The 27,669-nt window shown below is 37.6% G+C and overlaps 1 protein-coding gene across 1 annotated transcript in view; it reads right to left on the reverse strand.

Annotated features, from left to right (window-relative positions):
* Positions 1-14,924, reverse strand: part of neurl1b (neuralized E3 ubiquitin protein ligase 1B) — a 54,222-nt gene extending 39,298 nt beyond the window's left edge. Inside the window, exon 1 of the mRNA XM_020510128.2 lies at positions 14,386-14,924. Within this exon, the coding sequence (XP_020365717.1) occupies positions 14,386-14,416 (31 nt within the window). The 5' untranslated portion in view covers positions 14,417-14,924. The remainder of the gene's footprint in view (positions 1-14,385) is intronic.
* Between the last annotated feature and the right edge of the window lie 12,745 nt (positions 14,925-27,669).

The following is a 27,669-nucleotide window of genomic DNA, read 5'->3' on the forward strand; positions in this document are numbered from 1 at the left end:
TATGGGATGAACAGAGTGGATGGGGAGATAATTACTCTTGGTAATTACGCACTCATAATCCATGGAGATTACAGGGGCTTTTAAGAGTTTTCAGGATTTATTGACAATAGTCCTCCTGGGATTTCCGAAACAGAAAACATTTCTCAAATTCTTTTTAAAAATAACCTTCCATTTTTCATCTACAGTGATTACAAAAGTGACTCAATACTCCAGGCTCACCCACAACTGAAACCTTTTGATATTACACAACTCTATTGCTTTGTCTTTTATAACTCAACAAATAAAATCACTTTGTATTGCAGGGTTTATTTTCAGATAACCTTTCTATATTGAGCAGGTAAACTTTAACAACTACAGTAAAAGAGTAATTCCATTAAAGCACCAGATAATGGTAATGTATAAAACCAATATTGATATAGCTTCTCCTGGAAAAGGAACATGAAATATGAGTTAGTTTGGCCTGGACATCTTGAAACTGCATCGCTGCAGAAAGCATCAGAGCTGCACTTCCCTACTCACAGTTTCACTTGTTTTCTTGACAGCACATGGTATGATGACATATGTGCTACATTAAAACATCTGTCACTGCCTTTCATCTGGTACAATCTCTTCCTCAAAACTGACATAAATGTTAAAAATGAAATAATTGTTTGCTTGAAGATAATGCAAATCTTTTACAAATTAACACCGAGATTTTCTGCTCAGCACTCCTGACTATTGGAGAATATTGGAAAATTTCACATCACCAGCATATGATTTTCCAATTATGAGAACAGATGGTCGGAAAAGCATGGGCTGTGGATGCACATATTTTCATTATGCAAAGTCTGACAGGAGCATGGCGGTGAAAATCAAAGCCACTAATATATAATTTAAGAATACTGTTCTGCAAAAATAGACTGGAGCACTGTTGTTCCTGCCTGGGGCCTGCCATCCTGAAGCTGTACTCTTAGAGAACTAATTTGTAGATTAAATAAAAATGGTCGTGATTTTCACTTGATCATAAGAGAAGTCATTAGATTCTCTTTGTTTTATTGGAAAATCTGATTGAATTAGATAAAAGGTCTGTTGTTTACCACAGAAACATCTAAACTCTAAACTGTACACAGCAATCTTTGGATTATATAATTATGCATGGTATGGAACATTTAGAAAAATTTTCTTTTGCATCATAAATATTAGTAGAAAGATTAACATTTATGAAAAAGTATAATGGTAAAAATGAACAAAACTGAACAAATCACAGCACATGCATCATTTGAATGCAAAGATCCTGTAGATTGGTGAGTTGTCGTATGTGAAATACATTGGAAGGAATTTTTTTTGGTGGGGCTTTACCTTATTCTAGGTCTCCTTTCTAATTTTATATATCACTCTCTTTTCAGTAGGTTTCAAAATGGGAAACAGTAATCAGTCAGTCTGCCAGTAATAAGCCAATACCTCGTATTTAGAAATCAATTTTAAAAGTTACTTTGCTGGGTGGAATGGCATGAGTGAAATATTAACATATGTAGCTTGATAGCCACTAGAAACTTTTAGTTGTTGAGTTATTTGTGATCAGATGTAAAACACAAATATATGGAAAATATGTAAAAGGTACTAGGAACATTTCTTTAACTAATAAGGTTCAAACAATATTCATTCTTGGACTGTTACTCTGCTTCAAACAATAACTTGATTCATGTGGTATTTCTTGGATAAAATTGCAGTTTAGCTTATAGATTTAATTTTCGTTTCTCAAGGAGCATATGGGTGATATAATGCTGTAAAAGATCATAGATAAGTAAACAGGAATACATCCATTTTACTAAGTAGTACAAGAGTTACAAGAATACTTTGTTGAAAGTAATTCCTTGTGAACTTGGTCTAATTCTCTCCAAGTATTGGATTAAATCATGAGATAACAAGGTGTGGAGCTGGATGAACACAGCAGGCCAAGCAGCATCAGAGGAGCAGGAGGGTCTAGACCCGAAACATCAGCTTTCCTGCTCCTCCGATGCTGCTTGGCCTGCTGTGTTCATCCAGCTCTACACCTTGTTATCTCAGATTCTCCAGCATCGGCAGTTCCTACTATCTCTGTAACAGTCTTGGATTAAATCATATCTTGTTCACAGTGAGAAAATATGAACTATTTCATCTGCAAATTAACTTTGAGCAAATGGTTTCAGCTTGCACACAGTGGTCTACAGTGTGGTTATGATGTCTTTTGAGGCAGTAAGAGAAGGTTGTAACATCCGAGCAAGACAGCTAATACAATTTAAGTTAATTGTTAGAAGTGGGCTTTGCCCATGGCAGATGTTACAGTTTTCCGATATGTAATCAGAAATGTTACTATTTAGGGTGACTGTAGTCTAGACATGAACAGACAGTAGGGAAAAGCCCAAAATGAAACAAGGTATAATCATGGTTTTGGTTAGAATGCAAATTCATCAAGCTCCTTACCAAATTTCACTCAAATAACAAGTTGTTTGATGATCATTTTTGCGTCACATTAATCTCCTCAAACTGTACCATAATCAACCTCTCATTCGGTCACTTTTCAATAATTAACGAGGATGCCAGATTGTCAGGTCCCAGGATTTTCAGGGAATTCTCTGTTATTTATAGAAAGTGCACATGGGTGCTCCAAATGAGTTCTTCTTCCCATGAAAGAAAACTGCTTAAAACTGGCTAAAAAGGTTAAAACTGTAAATAACAATAACTTGTATTTATATGAGCAGCTCTAATGTAGTAAAACATTCCAAGGCTCTTCACAGAAGCATTATAATATAAAGTATGACACCAAACCGTAAAAGGAGATTTTCAGGCAAAAGATAGGCTTTAAAAGACCTCTTAAAGGTGGCAAGTGAAATTGAAAGTCTTTGGGAGGGAATTCCAGACGTTCGGGTCAGGCAGCTGAAGCAAGCTATGATACAGTGATTAAAATCCAGTAATCTCAAGAGACTGGAATTATAGGAGTGCAGAGATCACAGAGGACTTTAAGGCTGGGTGAGATCACAAAGACCAGGAGGGGCAAACTTTTGGGAGAGGGCAGTTGGGGTTTAAAACACGATTCAGAGTTTTAAGCTGACAAGCTATTTATCTAGTGTGGATAAGCAAGCATAGGGGTGGTGGGTGAGCAGTATTTAGTGTAAACCAGCACACGGGCAGCGGAGTTTTGGATGACCTCTAGTTTGTAATGAATTTGAGAGGTCAGCCAGAAGTGTGTTAAAATTGCAAGGTCTACATGTAATAAATAAAACATACTCCCGTCTTCATTTATAACTGGATTTCCCATAGGTCAACAAGCAGGATGCTTCAAAAGTTTACACTGGTACTGTGGCTTGTGAGCTCAAGTCCAGTAGTGCCTGGCATGTAAAGCTAATTGCCATGTGACCATTCAGTCTGGTAGCTCTTTTGAGAGTTGTAGAGGTTTCTAAACTGTTTGCTTTGTACGATGCAAGGAAGAAAGCATGAAAGAGCATTAAGCAATTAAGGAAAATGGAGAGAAGATCAAACAGAACAAAATAAAAGCCCTTCAGGGCAAGTGTCAGCACTGGAAGCTCAACAGTGGTGGGCTCAGCCTATGTTCACAAATATAAATTTCTATGGTTAAGGACGCCAAATATCACGGGAATTTCGGTTTCAATTCTCACATAAAGTTCTGTTAATATAGTCTGTTTTCACTAATCTTTTGTTGACATTAACAGCAATTACACTTTTTTAGATGTTGTGTTCAGGCTACTCAAAATACATCTAATGTAAACCTATCTTAATACACCTTTTATTTTTAATTCCCACTATTTCTTTCCTAAGTAGAAGCCTAAGTTATAACCTTCCTAAAAGGTAATAGCCAGCATTTCTCAAAATAAAACCACAAATGGCAATATTCCAGGAGCACATTTAAATTCCACAGCAGTTTCAAAATCAGTACCATAATCCATCTTCAAAAGAGAAGGAATGGAGTCACCTCTGGGTTATCAGAAATGCCCTGGTCACAGGAAATAATTAAGCTTCATACATTAAAAAGGAGATAGGAAACAAATATACTGTTCTGTACCATCTTTCTGAAAACAATTTTATACATCTGTGCATTTACCTCAGGTCTGCCATTCAAAATCTTGCATATTGGTTTGAATACGCTGTTAACATTTTTAAATAAAGTTTAGAATAGTCAGAGAAAGCAAAGTGCACAAGCCTTTCAGTTCTATCTGTAAGAGCTTTTGGCTAACAAAATGCCTGAGGAAAGATATCTTTATTCCAAACAAAGCAAAACTTCATTAAGCCTATAATTACCAATTATAAAACAACAGATTTTTTTTTAAAAGAATAACTTATTTTCTTCTGAGCGTGAAACCCATGATGAATTGTATTAATATTGGATTAGTGGTCTGTTAAAAATGATAATGTCATAAATCATGTTACAAGCCTACATTCATTAACTTTAGAATGGAAGTGATTCTTTGAATTGCTCATTTTGTCATTCTTGATTTCTAAAATAGCTTTTAAAGAATGAGGAAATTCATCCTACTATAATATTCAATATACTGTCTGACCTACTTATACTGGTTCCCCACATATTTTGATGGTATAATTTTACAGAAACAACCAGTTACATTCCAAAACAATACCTATTTTATTGCTCAATTTTGAAAAGAAAATTATACTGTGAGCATTTAATCTAAAATTTAGCAGAATATTATTGTTTTAAATTCTGCCCATACATAATGGATTAAATCAATTTCACCTACTGAAATGGCAGTCTAGAAATTTGACCAAGCCAGTTTACAACCTCCAAATAGGTGTTGGCCATGATCCTTGAACGTGATGATAGAAGCCCAGGAATTGATGGAAATTATTATTTGGGTTAAGACTAAATAATTGCGACAAGCAGCAGGCTTCCGTTGTACTTCACCAAGAAACTCGACAGATTGACAAATTGGATTTTGAAGATTTAGATTGTCCCATGAATGCAGTTGCCAACAGGTCTCAGGATTTGGGATTCTATAGAAGTTCTATAGAAGCAGGAGGAGCCCCCCCTTCCTTTTGGCTCCACCTTAAACTCTTAAAAATAACGGATGCGATTGGTATCCATGGGCCAGGCAGCACAATTACAAAACCTTGTGCACAGCATGTCTGATACTTTCTCAACTCAACCATGTTTCTGAGGACACATGCAAGTGGCTTAAAGTATGTTTCAGGGAACCATTCTGACTGTATGAAAATTGGTCTAACACCCATCTGAGATCAAAACTATTTTAGGCACCAGTAGTTTAAAACACCAAAACTGAATGTATTTAGAATAACCAAAAAGGGAAATTTCAAAATATAACAGTCATTTTTTTTCAGCAGAAAGTTGTATTTCAACAAACTGCAACACTATGTGCCACTGATCATTTAGATAACATGTTGGCTCGTATATTGTGTTTGGTTTCTCTGTTTCAGACTACTCTTATATTGTTTGAGAGTTCTGGCCCCTCTGTTCCAAAGTGTTCATTTGTCCTGATACTTTTGTTAATTTCCATGTTCGAAAAACAGAGAACCCACTTCACTATTTCTTTTACTGATCTTATCCTATTTATTCATGTAAAATTTGCTGTCTTCAGAAAGCAGTAGAGTAACCTACAGAAGATTAGTGGAAATGCTTTGTAGTAAAATTAATAGTACCCTACCATCTTAACTAATGATAATGACATAAAATAAATAAAGAAACAGTCTTTAAAAATATCAATAAATTGACTGAAATGCAAGGGGTTCATTTTTTTTTTAATACAATTGAAGGAAAATAAACTACTAAAATTGCAATTATCTTTGCAGAAAACAGCAATATTGCATCAATTATATTGGCTTTTCTTCATCACATAGATAGAAAGTCATAGAATCCCTACAGTGTGGAAACAGGCCCTTTGCCCCAACAAGTGCACACTGAACCTCAGAGCATCCCACCCAGACCCATCACCCTATAACCCACCTAATCTACACCTCCCTGAACACTATGGGTAATTTAGCATGGCCAATCCACCTAACCTGCACATCTTTGGACTGTGGGAGGAAACCCATGCAGACATGGGGAGAACGTGCAAACTCCATACAGATGGTTGCCTGAGGCTGGAATTGAACCTGGATCCCTGGCACTGTGAGGCAGCAGTGCTAACCACTGTGCCACTGTGCTGCCCCAATAATTGTATTAATTTGATAAATTTGTGCTGAATTACCAACAATCAAAAGCAGTGAATTATTATGGATAATTATTTCAAATAGGGTTTTTAATATAAATGTTAAGTTTGTTCTAGATATTTGTTTGATGTATTGGCAGTGGTCACTCTTAGTAGCAAATACTACCTTTGCTTACATGCAATTTTTCACTTGTACAGTCTGGTAGTTAGACAGTCTAGGTAACTATAGGGCCTACTTATTATCATGAATGTTACCATATTCATTGCAAGTGGCATAGCATGCAGGTCTCCAATTAAAGACAGATTGATTAACACTTTAATGATGCTAGGCCAGATTCTTATCTTACTTAAGATGCTTTAGTTTAAAGGTAGTAAGTAAGCCTACAGACAGAGTTGTATTAGGTCTCACTTACTGCAACATACTATCTGAATTGAAGGGTAATACCTAAAACATTGACTGCTCCTTTCCTCCAGATGCTACCTGGCCTGCTGTGTTCTTCCAGCCGTCTGTTTTTCTACCTTGGAAAAGATCTACCCTCATAAATAGGCTAAGTAGTCTTGCTTTTAGTCAGTGTCAGTATTGATTGAGACTCAGGCATTTATTGCACTTGGTCAGCTCAACTCAAGGTAAACTGTTTGAGCATCACTTGACTCTGTCTCTCAAGCTGGCCCTGAACATATGGCTCTGCTCTTTTGTTCCTTCTGTTCACTAATTGAAATGAGATTCCATCAGCTGTTATGGTGGGATTTGAACCTGTGACCCTCAGAACTGTAATCTAGGTCTCTAGTTCAGTGACATTATGACATTACCACTGCTTCCCCACTCCCTATTCCTCATGTTCGTAGAAAACAGAGGGAGAAGTTCCACATCTTTAATTATCTCGAGTCTGTCTGTGACCAAGGCTGTTCATTTTATTTGTCACAACCCTCTTAAAAGTGGATTCTTATGAGGCACCCAAACTGTGAATGCAAGAATAACACTTGTGAACAGCATATCAGAATTCTGAAGGAAATTACATATTATCAGAAATTGTTATGGATAGTAGCTTCAACAGCTATTTCATTAACATTAAAAATTTCTTCATTGTCTCAATAGGTCTACTATTGGTTAGCTCAGTTGGCAGGATAGCTTGTTTGCAATGCAGAACGATGCCAACATTATGGGTCTAATTTCCACACAGGCTGAGGTTACCATCAAGGATTCTCCTTTCTCCAACTCTCTTCTCACCTGAGGTGTGGTGACCTTCCTATCAAACACTTCCAGTCATTTCTCTCACTAATGAGAAAGCAGTCCTTTGTGAGAATGGTGATTTTACCTTTGCCTTTAGACTCATTATCACCTTTTGTTAAAAACAACAGAGTGACTGTATCTTTCACTCTAGATCTTGATTTAAAAACAGAAATATTTTATAACTCAAAGCAAAAGTCCCTCTAGGGCAAGAGAGCTGGAATAACTAATTCTGACAGAATTATTGGAAACATTCTACTTAATAATATTCAAAAAAAAGTTTGATTTTGTAAAAAGGAACTAAACTCACAAACATGAAGGTTAAGGCTGCCTGATAAGCTGTTCTTTGATATAAATGCTCTAATCAAACTCAGTAAAGTTCTGTAAAATTACTTTGTGTTGTTCAACATTTCACAAATTTGTTGGCAAATGATATTGTTCTTTAAAGTAATTTACACTCTTCTGCAAGCAAAGGCATGTTTCTGCTTGTGAATACAAGGTATTGTTGAGCTGTCCAGGCAGAAACAGCAAGCAAAGAATCTCAGCAAAGAATTATTTCGTGATTTTGTAGTCGACAGAGTTAATGCCAGAGGAGCAAGACAAAACAAAAGGTTACAACAGCGTTGAACAGGCAGGAGAATATAAAACATAACTTTATTCCACTATTAAAAAAGGATTGGTGTTAATAAATAAGCCATCCATTATATAATAGTGTAGGCATAAACAATACACTCACTGTTAAAATTTAACATAAAATCAAAAGCCTGACATTAAAAATCTACAGTTGTAATTTTGCAATTTCCAGAAAAAGCAAATGCTCCAGCTTACTACTTACATAAAACAATGGAAACTATTATTTACAGCTTATTTCAATCTAAACCATCCCTAATATTTAACTTCAAACAGATCTATAGTGAGCTAGAAACAAAGTGTGTGATGTTCATGTAACAACTGTACTAGTTACTATGAAGTGACTTCTGGACATTTTTATTATGCTTGTTTGAATTTTTTTTATTTCAATGTGACACAGTAAATTTGGCAAATTATATTTAAAAATGCATAAATATATCAGTTTGTAATATGGACTTGTTATTTCCTCACACTGATTTTAAAACTTGGACGTTTCGCAAATCTTTTTGTTTTTCAAGCTTGAATATAATGCTTCTGAGAGAATTCATGGAACATTGTTTGCCATTTTAATCAGTAGCTGAGCCATTCTCACCATGTTGTTTGATTCAGTACTCAAGTGTTGGCTGATCTCAGTTATAGAAGCTACAAGAAGGTTACGAATTAGCTCATCACTTTTAACCATGATGTATTTGATCCAAAACTAAGCTTTCAACTACACATCTGCATCAGCACTAAGACAACCAAGTTACACCTTTGTACATCATCCATCACCTCAGCTTGTCTGTAGCCAAAAATCACACTAAGCTTCTGTAACATCTAGACTTCACACTCCATAAATTTAGATTTGTCTAAAACTCTACTGCGTAACTTGCATAAAATCCCAGTCAACTCAGTACTCACCGACAGATATTGGCTCTCAATTAAGCAATACCAACATTTTAAAACACCCATCTTTTTTTCTAAAGCATTCCATGGCCTTGCCCCTCTCCATCTTTGAACTTTCCACCACTCCACAATGTTCCTTTAATTCTCGCCTCTTCATCATCACCATTTTGAATTATCTAATGACAGCCATGCCTTCCACTGACAAACATCTAAGCTCTGAAATTCCAACTTAAACCTCAGCACTTCTCTGACTTTCTTCCCTCCTTTATGATGTTCTCTCCATGGATACTGTCTGACACACTGTGATCTCCAGCACTGGTTGTTTTCAGTACAGATTCCAGTATCTGCAGTAATTTGTTCCTACTTCTTTAACCTAGTTCGTAGTTCATTTGCTCTAACATCTTATGTAGCTTGCTGTCAAATTTTTTTTGTTTGCTATTTGAATGATGTACTGCAGAATAGTCAGTGCCTTTAGAATTATATGAAGAGTTAACAACTTCAAAAGAGGAGTGTGAGGCAGAGTAAAACACATTAGCAAAATTCACAGAAAACAGTGAGACAAATAGTCTGCCCGCAGGATATGTTCCCTAACCCATGTAACTTTGAAAGGCTTACTGCTGCCCAAAACTAGTTCCCTCGTTGCTTTAGCTCTATCAGTCACTTGCATTCTAGGTGCATAGAATTTACAGCAAAGAAACTATTTACTGTTTAACAAGCCATTTGCCCTGGCCCCAAATGATCTATTTAGTTCTTATGCCATTTTGTTGCTATGCTAACCTATTCCCAGTCTGTTTCATCTAGTGCTACTTGCATGCCCTTCTCGTCCTTTCTGTCTCATGTATTTTGCCTCCCCTAAAGATACTCACCAGAACAAATCCATGCGGTAGCAATTTTCTACATTGTAACCATTCTCCAGGTAAAGACGTTTCTGTTGTTCCCTATTGGATTTATTTGTAACTATCTTATATTTGAGATCTCTAGTTTTGGATTCCCTTCAACTTAGAATCACGGAATTGTTATGGTGTAGAAGGAGGTCATCCAGCCCACAGTGCCTGCACTGATTCTATTACCTAGTGCAAATCTCCTGCCTTTTCTCCATATCCCTAAACACAATTTCTATCCAAATAATCATCCAATGCTAGCTTGAACGCTTCAATTCAACCTGCTTCCACTGCATTTCCAGGTAATACATTCTATACCCTAACTACTCATAATGTGAAAATGTTTTTTTCTCATGTCACCCTTTCTTTGTTTGCACGATGTTTTAAATCAATGTCTTCTCACCTTTTTCTGTCTTTTATGAACAGGAACAACTTCTCCCTATCTACTCCATCCAGCATATTCATCATTTTGAAAACTCATGTCATAAATTTAAAGATCTCTACTCAGTCTTCTTTTCTCCATGTAACAATGCATGTTAAGTGCACCTGCATTGATACAATCAACCAATGGTGTTCTTTTCTGTTCTCTGTTTTAAAAATATTCTCTAAGATCTCAGCTTGATATTCTAATCAGCTTTAAATAATGCATTTAAGCTAATGTATTTACCTTGATTTGCTTGCAATTAAATTCATCCATGAAATTAATGAGAATCTATTCAGAATCACACTTGACAGTCAAAATCTACCTGAAATACGCAAGCAAAATCAGACATACACACAATAATAACTGTTGAAAATGACACAGGAGATATAAAATGTAGCTTGCTAGATTTGTAATACTGTTGTCAGAGTATTGTACCCAACTTCAGCCTTACTTTAGAAAGGATGCCAAAACCATGGGAAGTGTACAAAAGAGAATCACTAAAATGAATTGAGCGGCTTTAAATAAAAGTAATTGGAAACATTGGGATCCTTGCCTTTAGAAGAAAAAAGGTTCCTTAGGCATCTTACAGGGATGTTCAACATGATGATGTATAAATGAGATTATTTGAAGAAAACTATTATCATTGGTTCACAGGCAATATCTACAGGACAAAAATTAATAACCAAATGAACAAGGAAGTAATATTGACCTTCTTACCAGTCATTTATACAACTGGAATAAGGCAGAAGAAATAAAATCAATTGAATAGGTCGTGTTTTATTCCCACATGTGGCCTACTGCTGCTATTTTCTAGTTGAAACAGACAGGAGCCTTGTTAGCCTCTGCAAATTGAGGTTCTACAGTAGCTAGCAACAGGAGCCAATACCGGAAACAACAACAACCTATAAAAAAAATCTGATAACCAATTCATATGCAACATTTGAGGCAGAACCTGCTTCTCACAGATAAGACTCTTCAGCCACCAGCTAAATTACCATGTATAAAACTGGCTCATTCTCAAGGATTTGACTTGCTGCACCTCCAACACTGTATGCAAATAGATCATGCTGATGTAGGTTGGACACCAACACATTTTAGATGTAGGTCTTGTCCAACCCTAACTGAAAAGCAGTCACAACATTATCCTTTAAAGGGATCACTGCAGTGAAAGATAAAGCGATCGTTTAGAGGGAGATTCTGTTAGCTTGCTAAGCATAAATTCCTGCACACTACTCTACCAAATTGGACTGGCTCTTCTCTTTAAATATTTAAATATCTTTTGGCAGTTTGATTCAGCTCTGTGGTTGGGCCATTGGATTTCTGCACTGACAGTAGATTATTTCACTTCAAATAATACCAACTATGACAAGTTTCTAGGCCTTTAACCCACCACCAAAGGTTTGTGCACCTCAAAATCCTCCCAACCGCATTGTCCCTCCACCTTCTGTTCAATCATTATCAAAATTCGAAGAGTCTTGGAAGAATGGACTTTTAAAAAATATATATATAATACACTGTATGCATGGAATATCTTAACAGACATGGGGCAAAAAGAAAATCTAAAATAGCATTTTTTAGAAAAGGACAAACATTTGACAGAAAAATATAACAGGGTGGTGGGGGGAATAATTAATCAATTGATCTGTCCATGAAAATCTACTAAGGATTAGATTTGGTAGTTCGAGACTAGTCAAAATAACTCTAATTTCTAATTAAAAAGAATGATTCTCTTCCCGTAGAAAGCTCTCGAGGCCGGGTGATTGACTTTATATGAGGCAGAGTTAGATTTTTGATGGATAAATGACTCAAAGGTTTTGATTGTCAGATAAGAAAGTGGAGCTGAAACCATAAGCAGTCATTAACTTATCGAATGGTGGAGCAGGTTCGAAGGGCTGAATGGCCTACACATGCTCTTAAAATGTGAAAAGAAGTCAAATCTTGTGTACCAACTCTTAAAAATCACAATTTCCGAAAACTTATTTAATGTAAAATATTTCATATGAATTTTATAACACTATAGTTACAGTATTATATTCACTTGCAGTACATTACTTTAGGGAGAATGTCAAAGCCATGGAAAGCATGCAGAAGGGTTTCACAATGATGGCTGAGAGTGAATAGAAAAACTAGAGCTCAATCTGAAGTGGCTAGATCTTTCTCAGTGCTGGCATAGGCATAATAGACTGAATGGCCTCCATCTGTACTGAAATATTCTGTGATGGTAGTTTAGATAATTCAGGCATGTACAATGAGGTTCACAAATGCATACCATTGTGATGTTCACTTAAATTACAGAAGTTATATTATGAATATACAGAAGAAAAGGAAGTAGAAGTGATCACTTCTTAACATAGATTATGTTGAAAATTTAAACTCCCCCACATGCTTTGGTTCCCTCTATTTTATATACAATTGTTTAAACCTCTTTTTTGTGATTCAAATCATTTTCTTGGTCTGCGCAAAGACAAACACTGGTATTACAAACTGAACGCACTTATTTTTCCGGATGTGCCATAATTTTAGTTAGAAAACACGTTGACTCCATCATCCCCTTAAACAGAAACAATATTAAATATCCTCCACTGCATACCCTCATCCTTTCAGAAGCAAATCCCAAAAGCCTTAATGAAAACACATAGGACATGTTCGCTGTTTATTTATATAACAACTAAATGCGGTGCTAATTTTTCCAAATATTATGAAAACATGTTGTGGTTTATGTGCAACGTCAAGACTGCACTGCACTCAATTAAATGTGAACATGAAATTTTGGGCAATATTGCTTCCTGGAGAGATATCCAGCACCACAGTTTTGCATTAATTAGTTCGGCTGTGAACCGTACTTTGCTGACAAAAAGACCCACTCCATTGACTGCTGTTCTAACCAGAGTGGCCCCTATTCAGGAGCAACTGTCACGTTGTCTCACCACCTGTTTGGAACTTTTGGAAGCACAAGGCAATGCAGTGCCCTCCAACTGAAACACACACCTCCCCTCGACAGCTGAAGACTGGAACCCCCACTCCACCCTCCCCGATGCAGCAGTTAGTTGTAACTAAAGATAGCTGGATTTTTAAACAGTCACAGGGACCTCAGTCCACATCCAGCGCAAAAGCTATTTATTTTCTCTCTCGCACTTGACAGCTATGGGGAATTGGTTTCCTGGCATCCTATTTCTTACAGCGGCCTCCGCCTTTTATACAAAAAAATACCTACCCTAATAAGCTCCCATACCTCTATATTTATAACTGCTAGTCACGAAAGGCCTTGCAGATCTATTTATAATGTCTTGAAGTGACTTGAGATCAGAGGTGATTGCCATAAAAAGAACTGAGTTGTTAATCTAACCTTAATTGATGTATTCCAGTTGACGAGGATAAATATTTTTTTTCAATATATCATTTGGCTCATATTCTGGGGCGGATTGGGGCCACACTTCCTCGTTCACAGCAACTTATATTTTTTTTCCCCCTGATCTAGTACCCCTGAACAGGCTTCTCTCTTTGTATGTTGATGACAATTGACTGGTTTTTTTAAAATTTAACCTATTTTTCCTTAATCAACCTGTTCAGAGATGCGATGACACACCTCGGGAGCAAGGTGGGACTTGAATCGGGGTCTCTCGGTCCGGGGTGGTGGGGTAGGAACATTACCACTGCACTAAAAACGGCTAGAAAGGGCACGGTTTGTCCCGAGCCTCCGCAGACACTCGGGCATGTGATGGTTGGAGCAACGGAGGTGGAGAGCTCGCAGTGGGTGAGACTTGGGGGCGCTGTCAGCAGCGGCTGCAGAGGCGGAGGGTTCGGCGCACAGATGCCGGGGTCGGGGGGGGGGGGGGGGGGGGGGGGGCGGCGGCACTGAAATCATCCAGGAAAACCGCTTTGGCAAAAATCACCGCACCCACCAGCCTAAAGAAGAAAAAAAACAACAAAAAAAAATCAGCGGAGGGCCTCAGTTTGTATAACATGTGCCTCCCTCAAGCACACACAACGAAAGATTTGCTTGTGAATTAGAATAATAGAAGATGGATCACACAACCAAAAACAAAGGTCGGACGCTCTATCCACGAGGAAAACCTGTTCAGAGCGAGAGCACTTTAGCCTTTCAAGGCTGTGGGAAGCTGTAAAATAAAGGTTTGTGGCTCCCGAAGCAGGAGATCGCGGCGGTGGGAGGAAGCTGCCTACCTGCATGTGTTTTCTGAGCACTGTTTCCCATCCCTTCCTTTCATTTAAAGCAAGGCAGAGCTGCTGGCGGTTTGTTTCATGTGGATCTCAGCAGTGCTGTAATTTCTGCTCCGGCTTCAGAACGACCATCTATCTACTCGTGGGAGCAGGTTGCTTCAATGAAACACACCGACAAGGAGATCTTCAGGTTCCAAAGTGATCTCAGTCTTGCCTTCGACACAAAGGATCCTGCTCCCCAGGATCGGTTGATTCGAGCCCCTTTCTTATCTGGGGAATCACGCAGGGAGTGTAATTGGCCAGGCTACCCCACACACACACACACAGAGTCGGCACTGGGAACGACCCCACCGGTCCCCCGGACTTAGGAAAAGTCAACTACTTCCGACTGCGATCTCTAATGATCCTGGCAACGGCGCTGCCTATCTCCCGTCACTGCATCCCACCGCTCATTCCCCCGGGCGAACCGAGAGCCCCACTCATTGAACCGCACAGCCTTCGACAGTCCTGCCACTGGATCACCCGCTGATTATCTGCGCCGACAGCACCAACATTTCTGTGATTTTTTTTCTCTCCGACAGCCTGATTCCCCCCGCCCCGCAACCCCCACCTCCCCACACACACAGTCCTCCAGCAATCAGAAAACTGATTCTTATTGTGTGACAGGCATAGTGTGAGAACGACATCACGCCTTAGGAATGCTTTATAGAAGCTAATGTACAGAATAACCCTGGTATAATCAGGTTGGATTTTAGAACCCCTGTGTTGGTATATCATTTCATATGGAAGTTTGTAAAAATGTACCAATCAAATGAATTGAATTTCTGCAGGGTTTCTCCCTTTCACCGCGAAAGCAGAATTTGCTCACATCTCCATCCTTTTTTTCTGATGTAAACATCGTAAGGTGGGAAATTCCAGCTTGCTTGAAAGACAATCAAACCAACTGCCTCATGATAACTGATTTTATATCCAAATTCCACTTTATGATGAAAGTGAGTTGAGGTTCTAACTGAATAAGACCACTCTTAAGCCACATAACTTGGCCAATCATGTATTGAGCATCAGAAGCACAAGAAGGTCCAATGCCTCTGATACAGTGCCAGCGCTCTGTTTTATCCATATCTTATGATTCACGCTAAACATAACAAGCATTGCATGATCTAGATAATAAAACAATAATATCAAACTAGGAATCGATGCCACATATTTTAGATGGCTTTCAGTACAAATTCGTGAGTTTTAAATCCCACAACAATAAAAGGTATTAACACAGAAGGCATTAACAATCTTCACAATTGTCCTCAACTTCATCAAACTCCTGGTGTTTCCTACAATAGGTAAGTCCATGTAAAGTCTATAGCCCTGCATATGACCCACAGATAAGCTACATCAGTCTATCATATGCCTCTAATAAATGTCACTATGCAAATATTCTCTTTCAAAGTCAAAATCGAAAAGTGGAAAGCAAAGAAAATCGAAGTAAACCCCAGCACATTATAAAGACAATCTGGGAATTCTTCCTGGCTAAAAATGTATTTAGCTTACAAAATGTGTCACCATAGCTTATTCAGATTGGTTGTGGGAAAATAAGTATGAACGTTTCGCTTGGGTGGCTATGGTGTTAATTGATTTTTTTTAATCCAGTAGTGTTAGTAGTCTTGCTTAGAGACATAGAATCCATGGTAGATTCATTCCAGGGTCGGTTTTAACTCTGAGCACTAGTGAAAAAATAGGAGATATCCAGTTGGCTAAAAACTGAGATGTGTATAACAAACTGCTGACTTGCTGTCTCCTATTTTGCATTATTACCCAAAGTTAAGACTACCCCCCTCCAACAAGACTTTAGAACTTAATTAAAGTTAACTCGATGATGCAGTCACTTGAAGTTTTGCTTTCTAAGGTATGATGTGCTTTGGATTAGATGTTAAACTAAAACCTCATTCCCATACTTAGATGGTTGATAAAATTTGAAGATGAACCAAAAGCATCCTGCAGTCAATATCATGAGAAAAATATTTTGCTGCTCATTCACCTTCTTGCTATTCATATGATTCGGTTGTGTTCAAAATGGCTGCTGAATTTGCCTACAGTTTGGTTCGATGTATGTGAAAAATTCAGAGATATAACAAGGGGTTGTTCACATGTAACTCTTTACAAATAGATAACAAAAAAAACTTAATTTTTATCCAGCAGTCTAAAAAATCAAATATCTGGGCCAAGTGATTTTGTGTTTTCAATGCCTGCATTTTAACACTATAACAAGCAGTAGCGATATAATAATGGTTATTCAAACATCAGGGTTTGCTGGATCACCAATATTAACTATAAATTATTCAAATACTGACATAAAATACATTTTGATGAAAAATTACATTTTTAAAACTTCACTCTGCTACCTTACTCTCCCATTTCATCTTTGTCTCCTCTTCTATTCTTGATCTCCTAAACTCTATTTTCATTTTTACCTTATTTATCCAAATTTATCAATTGACATTTGTCTAAATTTAAAGCCTCTTCCTAACTATACATTTTGAAAGTGGACACAAGTGAATGCTTGATTGTCATAATCTGAAAGCTAGTTTTAGAATTTGAATTTTCAGCCAATCAAAAATTGCAAGAGGAGAATAATCAAATTGGTGATTTGTCCCATTGTATTGTCATTGTTTCACGTGGCTTTGACATTATGGAGACTGTCAGCATTGTGGCAGTGGGGTAGTGGTGCTCCAAGGTAAACAGTGAGTGATTTACCACCCTGTTCCTCCAGACATGACATTTGGCTGTCCCTATCTTCCAAAGGGTGCAGTGCTGGGTGACAGCAGTACTTAAGTCAGGCAGTAGTCATTTTTCAGTTGTTAAGTGGCACCTAATAATATGCATAGGATTCAGTTTGGCTTTTGGGGAGAGCATTGAGTGGAGTGGCATCAAGCATACTTTGCACATTACTGAGTGGTGATCCAGCTGAAGAAGAGCCCAGAAAATAAGTTTTCATTTATTTTTGTGGGCATTGGAGGATCAACAGAGCTTAGTTCTGTTTCTCCTCTTCTGAGAGCAGATCTCCTCTGTGGACATATATCAATGGTCATTCTTTTTGCAAAATATATGTGAATAACATGCAACATTTTATTTTCTTACATTTAGGATTTGAATTTGAATTTGAATGAATTACTCTAATTGGTGGGAGGAGATTTGAAATTAGCTACTTACTGTATATTACTGTAGTCAGATGTAGGTCCCTTTCTGAATGAAATGTAATTGTATGCTCCCATGCCAGAGGATGAAGATTTTCCTATTTGAATCATCAAATACCATTATCTTCAAAGCACCAAGCTGTAGAACAGTTTAGGCTGGATTTCCTTTCTTTCAGGATGGGACTCACACTCGTGACTCCTAACCCACATGACCCTGACACAGTTTCCTGAGGTGGGCTGTTTCTCTTTGTAGTGCAGCAATTTGTTGAGATCCTTGGATCAAAAGGAAATCTGGCCACTATCAAAGAGCAAAATGAAGATGGGGCTGCAGCAGGACATCCACTGGAGTAGAATCATGACAGAGTGGCCAGCAGTGTTCCTTACATAGCATGGGTTCATCTTCTAGTTTGGGGTAGAGATTCATTCTGCTTGGTTGTTGTCATACTGTTATTTCTGATGTTATAAGGAATAATAAAAACTAAAATACTTTGATGTATTTCTAAAAATAGACACAGAACATCTCATATAGAACTTTTATTTCATTCAACACACTGATGCATTGGCAATTGATTGCTGAGTAAGATTCTATGAAATTGTTGCTAATCTTGCAGTTTGTAAATTCACCAATGTTGCCATTTCAACTCTGCAATTGAAAATTTGTCCAAACTCAAAAAAATGCCTGCAGATATTGAGTCTGTTATAGTTTTTGTTTTCTCAAGGTTATAAGAGACTAAGTTACACAAGAATACAAATGCTATACACAACGGTATGACATGCAGCTCACAGTGGCAATGCAAATCAGATTGTGAAATACTGAGGTCTAAATTTTCACTCATGGGTCAGGGTTGCAGAGTGGGAAAAATTTTCAGCTCCACAAAACTGACCTATGAGAAAATGTCTTGGATTCCTGATTTTGGTTCTGGAGTGGTTATCTATAAATGGGAGTTGGGCCACTGCCTCTAGACAGTAATTGGAGGCAGCTAGATTTGGGCTGTGTGGAAGGCCCACTCTCGGATCGAGGAATTTGTTGCAGCTTTCAAAAAGGCACTAAAATTAAAAGCAATCCTACAGCTCTCACAGCTCATTCATGTCAACCCAAGCCACCTCAAACTGTTTACATGCCATAGGTATGGCCCTTTATGCTCTCCATGTAAAACTATCTTGCTACCTATTCCCAGTTTGGGGCTAACATATGCCTACTTATATTTCACTCTTCATGTCAACTAGTGTTCACCACTGGGAGATCTTGAGACTCGTGTTGAGATGAAATAAGTTAAAATTCTAAGTGTCAACTGATGAATTTGTTTTGTTAAAATACTCTCATTGATTAAAAAACATTGACTACAATTAACATCTTTCAACTATTTAATTCTGAAAACAAACACTTGAATTCATACACCAATCTAAAGATTTTATGAGCACTTTGGGGAATGAGTGGCACAGTGGAGGAAGAGATGGTACACCTGGAGAGGGAATGGTGTACTGGTAACATCACTGGATCAGTAATTTAGAGCTTAAGGCTAATGTTGTGGGAACATGGGTTTAAATTCCACCATAGTGACCATGTAACCATTATTTATTGTCATAAAAGCATGGAAGATTCAGAAATGTGCTTTAGGGAAGAAAATCTAACAGACACTGAAAAGTAATAATTTCTTCTCACTTGAGTTTTCTTGCTTCCAGCTTTAATGCTAGTGTGTTTGATTTCAGGATTTTATTAGACTGTTAGAAAGTTTCTTTTTTCCAAACATGCTAAAATAACTCCGTGCTCTTGTCATAGAAGACTGTGCAAGCAAGCCATTCAGCCCATCAAGTCCACACCAACTCTCTGAAGGTAATCCCTCCGAGACCCATCCTATCTCTGTAACCCTACATTTACCATGGCTAATCCACCTAGCTTGCACATTCTTGGACACTGTGGGCAATTTAGCATGGCTAATCCACCTAACCTGCACATTGTGGGAGGAGAACAGAGCACCCACTGGAAACCCACACAGACATAGAACATGCAAACTCCGCACAGGCAGTCAACCAAGACAGGAATTGAACCTGGATCCCCGGCACTGTGAGGCAGCAGTGCTAACCACTGTGCTACCATTGTCTGGCTCTTGCAGACAGTACACAGTATGTACTGGGTGAGTGGCTATGAAGGATAAATTGTGGTAATGGAGCTAGAATGGGGTTTTTGAAGTGGCATGGCATGAGGGTGGGCATGTGAAATGGAATAGATTGGCTGGGCATTGGTGAAGGGCTGTTGTGGCATGGGTTGCCATGGGTGATCTGAAGGGCACTAGGTGGTATGAATGTTGGATGGGGATAGTGATGGGGAGGTTTGGGGACTTTTAAGCAATGTTGGGAGCTGGGATTCTGAATCAGAAAGCCAAGACTCACCTCCTAAAAGAGCTCTAATTTGCACTCACAATCCCCATGAACTCCGACATGGCTCTTCATTTGCACTGTGTACCTAATCTCTGGTGTGAAAAGACTGTAATCCCAGGCAGAGTCCCAAATGGCTTGGAGTATATTTCAAAAGGCACAAAAGTGCACAGGTCAAGTTCTCCTGAGCCCACAGGAAACTCTGACCCAATAAGTCTGAATTAATATATTGCTACTTTGAATGAATGATCAAATTGCAAATGTGCCTGATTTCCTGTTTCTGCAGTGAGAAGCTAGAGGAAATCACAAAAGCATAACATCGGTGCTTGCACCAGTAGAACAAAGATGTTTCATACACAAAAGGTTATTTTACAGCACTTATTGCACTTTTGCAGTTCTACTAAATCAACAGATGTTCTGCTTCATTAAATTATTCATAATGATTATAATAAATAATAGTGCTATTCTAATTTCCTGATGTTTGGCCTCAGTGTATGCTAGCCCTCACTGTTTATTCTTCAAACAACTGCCGTAAACTTAACTTTCATAAACAATACAAACTATTGCTATCATCAGCAGTTTAATTGTTTTAGTAGCATTTTGTGTGCATTAATTAGCATGTTTTGCAGGAAATCTGATGAATTAACTTAGGAGAACCCGATACAACATTGGTTTCAAAATGGCTGAATGCCATACAACATTCTTACACATAATAATCACAAAATGAATTCTTCTTGTTGACAGGAGGAGATGTGTATCTTACTATCTGACTTTAGTACAGAAGTCAGATGTGGGTGTAGTGAGAAAGTGTCTTAGGCTGTGAAAGAACATGTAAAATGTCTTGGATATCACATTGTAATGCATTTTTAAAGAACAGCTTTTAAACTACTGTGAAAGCTGTGTGACCACAGCAACGCATGTTAATATTTAAAAAATTCTTCCTTGAAAGGATCCGTTAGCCTCATGATCTTACAATGCGATATCTAAGTTATCATTTTTTAAAAATTGTTTTTGGTTGTGGGTCTTGCTAGCAAGGCCAGCATTTATTACCCATCTGTAATTACTCTAGAGTAACAATTCAATAAACTCCTTTTGTCCATTTAAATGATTAAAAATCAACATGTTCACAATGACAAAAATCCAACAGTACAATGGCTTTCAAAAACAATGACAGCGCCAGCATATGATGATACATTATTGATGATGAAAGCAGATAATTTAAGAAATAGGTTCAGACAGTATGACTCAGATCATTTATGACATATGGTAGGTCAGTTGTCACTTACCTACATTTATTTTTACTGAGTTGAATCTGATTTGGGTGTACTAAACTGGAGGCTAATAACAGATAATGCATCATATAGTCTTGCTACTTCCTCCGGTATATATTAATGTCCTTTTTATTCCAGTTGCTTCACAAACGTACTTGTTGCACTAGGGTGCTATTCCATTAATATCATTCAGGATAAAATCCACTTTAAAGATTTGCAGGATGTATGTTTCTCCATAACTAGGCATAGTTAAAAATAAAGTTGCTTCACTGACTCAAATTAATTTTAAAAGCTGAATAAATGTTTTGTAGTAAAACCACCATCTTTGACTAAATGTACTTGAATTTCTTTAAAATGTCTTCATCTTATTCATGAAAATAAAAATTAAATATTGAGCTGGTATGTTGGCAATTTCAGCATTTTATTTACTGGTGCTGAACTATTGAAATGGATAAGAGTATTGGCAGAACTGCAATATAGTTTGAGTACTGGGAAAGAAGGGGTGATGATGATAACAGATCCAAACAGCATAAATGAGAAACATGAGGGCACAATGTTGTAATGACTTTAGTACTTGAATTATCCTCATTACGAAATTTCATTACGTCAAGAGAAAGCTTTTTCTTAATATTATAATATTGTGATAGGTAATAAAGATGGTCGAGTAGTAAAAACATTTTTTCTGTTATATGCAGAACATTATAAACAAATGAGAATCAATAAAGTAATTAAAGTTGAACTGAATAATTTTGGTGCTTGTTCTTTCTTGCAAAAGAAACCAGATAAATTTGAAAGGTTCTTTAAAGTTTTTTTCCAAGATTCGTTTTATTAATTTGAATGAACCAGCTTCTAAATTAATTTTTAATGAGTTGGCCTCTTTCTAATGTCTAAAAAAATCGTGACCATAAATTTCAGGCAGTTCCTAAAACACAAATTCTGCTGCACAGAAAATTGGTAGTAATATGTGATCTATACTCTAGCAAGTAAACAGTGATGGGCTTTATTGAACAAAACTATATACAGAAGACGGTAAAAAAAGGGACATCTTATCTGGAACCATACAGACCCAGGCTTCCTGTCCGTGTGATCTGACCTCACTCTGATATATCTCTTTTTGCACATATTTTGTTGCTATCCTCTGAATAAGGTGTAATTCCCTGTACTCTACAGAAATGTCCACAATGTGGTAGGAAGTCCTGGCCAGTGATCATTTGAAACATTTGTAATGTTTGCCAAACGGTAATTCTGAATGTATTTAAAACACACAACAAATAAAATGGAACAAATAATTAAAATATAAAGAAAGCTTTTCTAATCCTGTAGTTAATTTTGAGTCTTAAGTACGGAAATGCTCATCAAGTCAAATGTATCATCAGACAGTATGACAATTCCACAGAAGTAAAACAAACTCAATCTATCTGTCCTGTCTGATGAGTATTGAGCATGTAATATTGACAGTGAAGTAATTCAAAAGATACGGATTTATGTGCAGTTTCAAATTTTGTCACGGAGGCTCTGAGTTCAAATGACAGCTCCAAGTTGCATTGAGAACTTGACTCCCACATTGTGCCAGTTTTATCAGTTTGTAATTCAACCACAAGGTGGGGTGCTTTGCAGCAGAGCAATGGGCCACCCTATTGAGGGCCAACTGATGGCACTATTTTGAATCTCACCTCTGGTGAGCCATTCCTAAAACATTCTCTTGGAGGAATCATGGCATCAATAAATTCTGTCATGACCTATGAGGAAGTGCAATATACACCATGGTGTAAAAAGAAATCATAATTCATTCATTCAGCTTCTCACCCAAATTTAACTATTCATCTTAAAAAGTTCATCAGACTTCCTCCAAACCCATCTCAGAGATATTTCCAAATTAAGAATAACTGAGTGTCAAAAGAGAAAAATGTAAAGCACATCATCTTAGATTTACAGAACATGATTTGGGATAATGATAGATTAGTAGGGATTCACAATTACCCCTTCACCTAATCATTTGTAAAATGACCAACAAACACTATTTGAATGGAAATTGTACTAATGTGCTTTCTGGCATGTGTAGTAATGTGATCTCTGCTATGAAACACTCACTGCAAGCAGCTTTTTTACCATCAGTTCAATAAAGACATAGCACAAACAAAACCGATGTCTGGTGAGCTCATAACAAATACTTCCTAGAGGATAGTCCGGGAAACCTGTTCACTAACCACTGCCATTCACATATGGCCTAGTTCCCATTCCAGACATTCAACTTGGTATGTTGACATTTCCAACTTGGTAATGTTCTTGTCAAGTCAATCAGAACTACAGTGTAGCCCTCCATTTGGTTAAATCAAGCACTGCAGGTATCAGAGGCTAGATTTTACAGCTGTTAATGGACAGGGTTGGTGCTACTGAAATGAGTAATTTGTTTTCCACTTAACAGTAGCACCAAGAATGGGTTATAGCAAATTTTCCAATTTTGAATTTCCTACTAAACGGCAGTACCCCAAGGGCCTATTTACTGAACCTCAGGGAAGAAAGCTGATTAGGTGGCTGTAAAAGTGCTGAATCTTATCTATTTGTTACCATTTCTGTTGTCAACAGATTAAGACTGATTATAATATTCTCCTCCCAGAGTAGTCATCACCAGATACACATGGTGTCTTTGTTAGAGGATGGCACATGTCAGATGTGATGTCTGAGGATGCAGGGCGCATGGAGTGTGGTCCTGAGATATTGGTGACAGGCGTCCAGGAATCTTACCACGATGCTCGGAGCTTGCTTAAAAGATGCAGCGAGTTGGTCCTGACATTGAGATATGCCTCACTGGACCTTTTGCACAATACTGCCACGTTCTCACTGTAACCCACAATATTTAGACCCCACTCAGACTTTGCCCTCTAAAAGAGGTGGTGCTGCAGGAAATATTCCAGAATTCAATGAGGCCTGAGCAACTTTGTAAACTTTGAGAACCTAGTATGTGAATTATCTGGTGAATTTGTCAGAGGATGGGCGTGCATATTTATAAGTTACTGATTAAATTACTAGCGTTCACAACATTGCAGGAAGATATTCATAGTTATTATCCTTTACAAAAAAATGTATCAACAATAATTGAGCATACACTTCACAGAAGCACTTCTGGAAAAACTGTGAATTCACCAGATAATTCACATACTAGGTTCTCAGAGTTTACAAAGTTGCTCAGGCCTCATTGAATTCTGGAATATTTCCTGCAGCATCACCTCTTTTAGAGGGCAAATTCTGAGTGGGGTCTAAACATTGTGGGCTACAGTGAGAACGTGGCAGTAGTGTGCGAAAAGCCCAGTGAGGCATATCCAAATGTCAGGACCAACTTGCTGCATCTTTTAAGCAAGCTCCGAGCATCGCGGTGAGATTCCTGGACACCAATATCTCAGGACCACACTACATGCGCCCTGCATCCTCAGACATCAGCATCTGACATCTGCTAGCCTCTGAGGAGCCTCATGGCACATCTCCAATCCGCTTATTGTATGCTTCTGAATTTCAAAACCGCACCTCAACATGCAATGGCAATATAATTGTAATGCTGCAGTGACGACACCTTATGCTCAGGAACATACACCCGACTTGGTTGTTTTCAACAGGCAGAGCACAGACCATACTCAGCCAGTCTGCACTTGCAAAACCTAAACCAAAACATCGATTGTTTGATGATTTTGTGATTACACTTGCTGTAAGTTCTTGAGTGCACTAATAACTACACAAACTGCCAATTGAAAATAATTAGCTGAACTTGTAGCATGGCTCATTTATACTTGCAAAAAGTGACATTCGTTCATACGTGGGGCCCATTCTCTGCAAACAAAAGGATTTTGTTCAAGCTTTGCACTTGTTTTTTGAATTACCTGGGAATTTGGGGTGCCTATAGTTTCTCATCACTTTCTCCATGCTAATGCCTCAGTTACTCAGAGTTGACTGGCAAACTAATCAATACCTGTTTCTCCTGAAGTATAAGTTGTTGTGATCATTCGCAATTTAGCATTCTTACATTTGTCCTGTTATGGGAAAGCCAGAAAGCTTTGGCAAGAGTCTTTCTTTATTTCAATATTCAAATTCTGCACTACCAAGTGAGTACTGCAATGAGAGTAGATGAGTGTGCTGTTTCTAGTGTTGCAGTCATGCAAAGGCCCAAAGATGATGAGGAGAGTACTATCCCTACAAACCACTCTTTAACAAAACTGAGTGTTTGAAATGTGGGACAAAGCGAAATGGGATTCGAAATCAGGAATGGTGCTTTACTAAATTACATCAATGTGCTGAGTCACTATGCTGCCCACCTTGCAAATCTCTAAAAATTAAAACAGAAAGATTTTTTTCCCCATTCTTCTCTATTGAAAAAACCAATCACCTTTCAGACCTCAGTCAAATGACCAATATTCATTTGTAAGCCCTGACATTCACTGTCAGTACAGTATTTTAATATGGTGACATTACAGTCAATTTCACTGTGTCTCTGACACGGCATTAAGGAGTTCACACTTGAAGAAACTTACTAAGTTACTGATGTTCAGAAGTAGCCATTTTACTTGATCTTCCATTTCTTAGTTCAGGCTATTTTATCACTGATCTTGGCTGAGGAAAGCTACATTGATTTTTAAAAATATCAGGATAATGCCTGATAATAGACAAATGTTGCCTTATAACACCCTTTAACCACACTTGTGACATGGGTTCCATGATACTTCATAACAAAATAAAGGTTATTTTTAAAAGTAAAAAAAGGGTCATCTATACTAATCTAGTTTCCAGTTCTGAAAATTCATTCAGTTGATCTCACCAATGCAAGGTTATGAAACTAATGAGTTGAATCTTCTAAAGGTGGTGTCTGATACCCTGAATTCAAACTTAGATGTTACTCTGTGGAGATCAGGTCCTTGGCAGATTTACCTCTTTTTGATAATGTAATACCCGCAGTGGAACCAATACCTTGAAGTACAGCCTAATGGACTGTCATTCTTTATTCAGCCAGATCCAGAAAACAAGTGGTGACTTGTACTGGGAATGACATGGGTGATTACAATTTATTGATGTCATGTAGAAACAACTGCTTGAAGTGCTGCAGCTGGAAATGCCCTTCTAATGGAATATTGCTCGAATGCTCTGAATTCTGTGTTATTCCAATTTCCAAAGACAATCATATTTGAATTAAAATTAAAAGCCCAATTTGGAAATTCACATGGACTGGAATTTGAGCATCAATTTCACTACAAAATGTATATGAGGCTGAATAAAATCCTGAAGCCAGCATTTGGGCATTGTGAATAATGACACGATGATGGATAACTTTTAGCTTACAACTATACTGAAGAAAATTTTTGACTGGGGACACAAATAATTTACGAATAAAATCTTTTGGTTATATGTGATGTGAGAAGGAATCAGATGACAATGTATTGCATGTTGGATGTCATCGATGTTCTTTATATTTTAAACACATTAAGACCGTTGTGAGTGTATCTTCAGCTGTGCAAGGTTAAAGTTAATAGTCATATTTTTGTACAAGGTAGTTACTCAAAAGCAGCAAACAGCAGAATAAATGATTGGCAGCGGCTCAAAAACATAGCAAACAATAATGCTTGAATCAGCCCAGAAGAATGTAATATTTATGTCAGAATGTCATTCTTATATGATGTAAAAATATCCTCTTTGATGGAATGAGCATTGTTGACTTTCTGGTTGCAGTGTCTGTACATGGGTGAGGGGCAAAACTCAGGTCCAGAGTTTTGAGAGATGATTACAGAAACTGAAATGGTAATTTAGTGACATGTTAAATCAAATTCTAAACTGGAACACTCCTGAGGAGATTAGTATTTCTATGTTTTTATGCAAACAAGCTTTTCAAGTTTATGTTGTTAGAATCAATGGGCAATGCCTGCACTTACAAGGGTTGAAGGAAGGTAAGGGGCAGTGGCAGATTCAAAATTAATTAGCAGAAATGACAGTATAGTCATTAAGAGGTCAATCAGTAGAGCAAGCTCAACGTTATGAAGCAGATGGAATAAGTTCATTCACTACTCATATCTTTCACAAATAAAATAAATGGGTAGAGTAATTAGCAATAATTTAAAGGCAAACATTTCCTAACTGCCTTTTAAAAAACAACCTGGTTTACTAATATCCTTAAGGGAAGGAAATAGCCATTCTTACCTGGTATGACCAACATGTGACTCCAAACCCACAGCAATGTGGTTGACTCTGGCATGCCCTCTGAAATGGGCTAGTAAGCTACTCACTTCAAAGCCAACAAATACTGGCCTTATCAGTGATACCCACATCCTGGATAAAACAGTCAACTACATTTTAATTGGAGAAAGTAATAAAACCGCGTTAAAAAGAAGGTTGTGGCCATCTAGGAGGTTGAAAAAGGAAGCTGATCTACCTCTCCTTACATGGTCATAACAATACAGATCACAATATTGTTAAGA

This window comes from Rhincodon typus, chromosome 12, assembly GCF_021869965.1.
Source record: "Rhincodon typus isolate 14 chromosome 12, sRhiTyp1.1, whole genome shotgun sequence".
NCBI classification, from domain to species: domain Eukaryota; kingdom Metazoa; phylum Chordata; class Chondrichthyes; order Orectolobiformes; family Rhincodontidae; genus Rhincodon; species Rhincodon typus.